General features: G+C 32.7%; 1 protein-coding gene across 1 annotated transcript in view; it reads right to left on the bottom strand.

The window, feature by feature from the left end:
• Positions 1–435: 435 nt before the first annotated feature.
• LOC108689854 (tyrosine-protein phosphatase non-receptor type 61F-like) overlaps positions 436–2,979 on the bottom strand; it is a 7,782-nt gene continuing 5,238 nt past the window's right edge. Inside the window, exons 8-14 of the mRNA XM_018196811.1 lie at positions 2,636–2,795; positions 2,292–2,551; positions 1,936–2,161; positions 1,705–1,857; positions 1,319–1,496; positions 1,034–1,235; positions 436–955 (exon numbers count right to left, since the gene is read on the bottom strand). Coding sequence (XP_018052300.1) covers positions 754–955; positions 1,034–1,235; positions 1,319–1,496; positions 1,705–1,857; positions 1,936–2,161; positions 2,292–2,551; positions 2,636–2,795 — 1,381 coding nt within the window. The 3' untranslated portion in view covers positions 436–753. The remainder of the gene's footprint in view (positions 956–1,033; positions 1,236–1,318; positions 1,497–1,704; positions 1,858–1,935; positions 2,162–2,291; positions 2,552–2,635; positions 2,796–2,979) is intronic.

Here is a 2,979-nt window from a genome sequence, read left to right as displayed (position 1 = left end):
CACGTTAACCAATTACTAGATAACTCGTATTTGGCAGTCTGTCGCTGGACGCCTATGAGAATGATCATCACTTGACTAATCGATCTATGTGCCAACTACGTAGCGTCCGAGGTCGGATTTAATGAACTTCCTCTGCCCCTCCCCTAATGTCAAAGTGTTAACACAATTCTTTATAGGTTATATTTTATCTATAAGAATTGTGTGATAAAATTTACTTCATAATAACGTTTTCACAAGCACATGTACGGAATAAACTATTCTTTTTTGATAGCAAAAATGTAATAAAAGAATTGTGAAATGAACATATTCTAACATTCTAGATATTCATAAAATAAATCACAATATAAAAATACAAATCAAAAATCCATCTTCTTTTCTCTTTCATTTCGTATTCATTCTCATTTTTACTCGAATATATAACAATGCAGTCCCAGAATGTACTACCTTGCAGTTTCTAGCATTGTTTTATTTCTTTTCTATTGTTTTTTAATTATTTCTTTTGCTCATTGCTTGTTCTTTCGATAACGGAGACGTTTGCGATATTGCTGGCGATGTGATTTTACTATCGTGTGATACAAAATCCTTTGTTTAGTTACTCTCTCGAAGATTTCAGCCAAGATTATTAAAATCTCGCAACAGAATCTTATGTTAAGAGTAACACTTTCTATGATTGCAAGTCATCGAAATGTTATCGATAGTTCGAAAGGTGATGTGTGTATATACGTACGTATGATATCCTTAAATGCGACAGATCTAACTACGCATGTACAGGTAGTAACAGATCGCTATGATACCCCCACCGATCCCAATGCCTAAGCTTATTTTAAGAGGGTTAAATAATGACCTCTTGAATTTCTGCCATTCTTCCATCTCCTTCCGTCGACGTTTCATCTCGCGTATTTGCGTAGCTAGTCGTTCATTTTTTTCCGTTTTGCGCCGACGTACATCCCCTTTCCTGTTTCAAGAGAAAAAAATTCATAATCATTAAGATAAATATTAAATAATTCGCGGTTACTAAGAATTCGTTACTCACGCGTCTGAATTGGACGGAGAATTGTTTGTTAGAATAGAGTTCTTAGCGTCATTGGAAAGATCTTCGTCAAGTACTATGCCATCATCTGTATGTTGTTCGCATACGTAATTTGAAATAGATGTAGATAGGTTTGTATCTGATAATTCTACATGATTCGGTGGTTCACTTGGTAAAGGTTTATCAGGTGGTCCACTTACTTCATCTGAAATTGATATATTCTTTAATAATAATGCTGCTTGTTATGATATAAAGAGCATTTTGTTTTAACAAGAAAGAAAGAAATACCATTATCAGTTGAACCATCCGGACTTAGATCTGCCATCATACTTCGAGTTAAAGACTCTCCTCTAGGAGGTGGTAGAGGAGGAGGTTCGTCGTCTCTTTCTAGTGGATGGTTACTCTTATTATTCATTTCGTCATAAGTCGTTATTATTTCATCATGAGTTGTTTCGTTGTTCATATCCTATAAAGCATATTATAAGATACAATGAGTAGTGAGTGATTAAATTTTATTGCAATAATCTGCTACTATCAAAATAATTTTGTTGTCTGCAAAAAGAAATACTCTGTCTATTAAAATACCGAAGTAAAAAATATCGAAAATTAAAAGACTATATTAATTGTTATTATAATCTACTCAATAAACAATAGCAACTTTAATTACTTATTACCATGTTTTCGAGTGGCAATTGTTTTGCTCCTTGAATGATGGCAGCATATGAAAAACAAAGTTGTTCGGGTGTTTGTATGAGACCCATACGAGATCGTCTCATTTCCAGCAATTCATGCCGTACATTTAGAGCATTTAAACCATATTTTTCAATCTACAATTAAATAACACTTGGTTAACGATTGCCAAAATACAATAGTTTCCTGTAAATCGTTTGCTGCATTCCACATACCAGTACTAGACATGCATCAACTAAACAAAATGTTCCCGATCTTCCTATTCCTGCAGAACAATGAACGACGGGTGGGCCAACATTTTGATCTAATGCTCCGGATTTCCTGACGTCTGCCAAGAAACGTAAAAAGGCCGTTGGACGTTGTGGTACTCCAAAGTCTGGCCAAGTAGTATAATGAAAATGTAAGACTTCTCTACTATCGTTATTTTCCAAATCCGTTATACTGTAGATAAATTAAAAACATTGAATGTGTCATAATACTTGTAAAAATATTAAGAATGTGATTATTAATTATAAAGCAAATCTTGAAAAAAATACATGATACAATTAATAATATACACATATTCTTTTACCGTAACGTTCTAGTAGTATAATCTGATGATTCTTTCTTGCTGATATAATCCACTTTTATACTGACATCTTCGAATGTTAAAGTAGGTTTTACATCGTCCAATGGAAAATATTGATGACATTTGATTTGGTTTTTCTCGATTATCTTGTTTAACATCAATACAGCTCTACTATTTTGCTCCCATACCATTAACCAAAAATGACTGATAGTATTTGGCAAAGGTCCTTGCGTTAGGATATATTGTCTTTCAGCATGATCCACCTAATGTACAAATTATGTGATATATTTACTTTACCATTATCAATCGCTTACATATGGATAGTATTTCTTACATAATATATTTACCCGTATAAGATTGGCATGAATGTAATCACATACACCTCTTTTGAGTATAATCCTAGTGTGATCATATGGCGCCACATCCCTGTAGCGATTTAAGGTTTTGTTCTGTGGTTTTTTTGATTCATTGCATGTATATTCAAAAGCTTCACATTCGCTACGTATGCTCTGTAAAATATAAAATAAATCATTAACGAATTGTAAGTGTACAAAGAAAACTTTTTTTTATTAATAGTACTTTTATTAATAGTAATAGTTTATTAATAGTAGTAAGTATGTACTAACAATAAATATAAATTAAAATAGTTAAATAAATCTTGAATCTCTTGAACCTCTCTCCTCTCCCTCTT

This window comes from Atta colombica, unplaced genomic scaffold (assembly GCF_001594045.1).
Source record: "Atta colombica isolate Treedump-2 unplaced genomic scaffold, Acol1.0 scaffold277, whole genome shotgun sequence".
NCBI classification, from domain to species: Eukaryota; Metazoa; Arthropoda; class Insecta; order Hymenoptera; family Formicidae; genus Atta; species Atta colombica.
The sequence above is the reverse complement of the archived record's forward strand: the minus strand, read 5'-3'. Positions and strand labels throughout refer to the sequence as shown.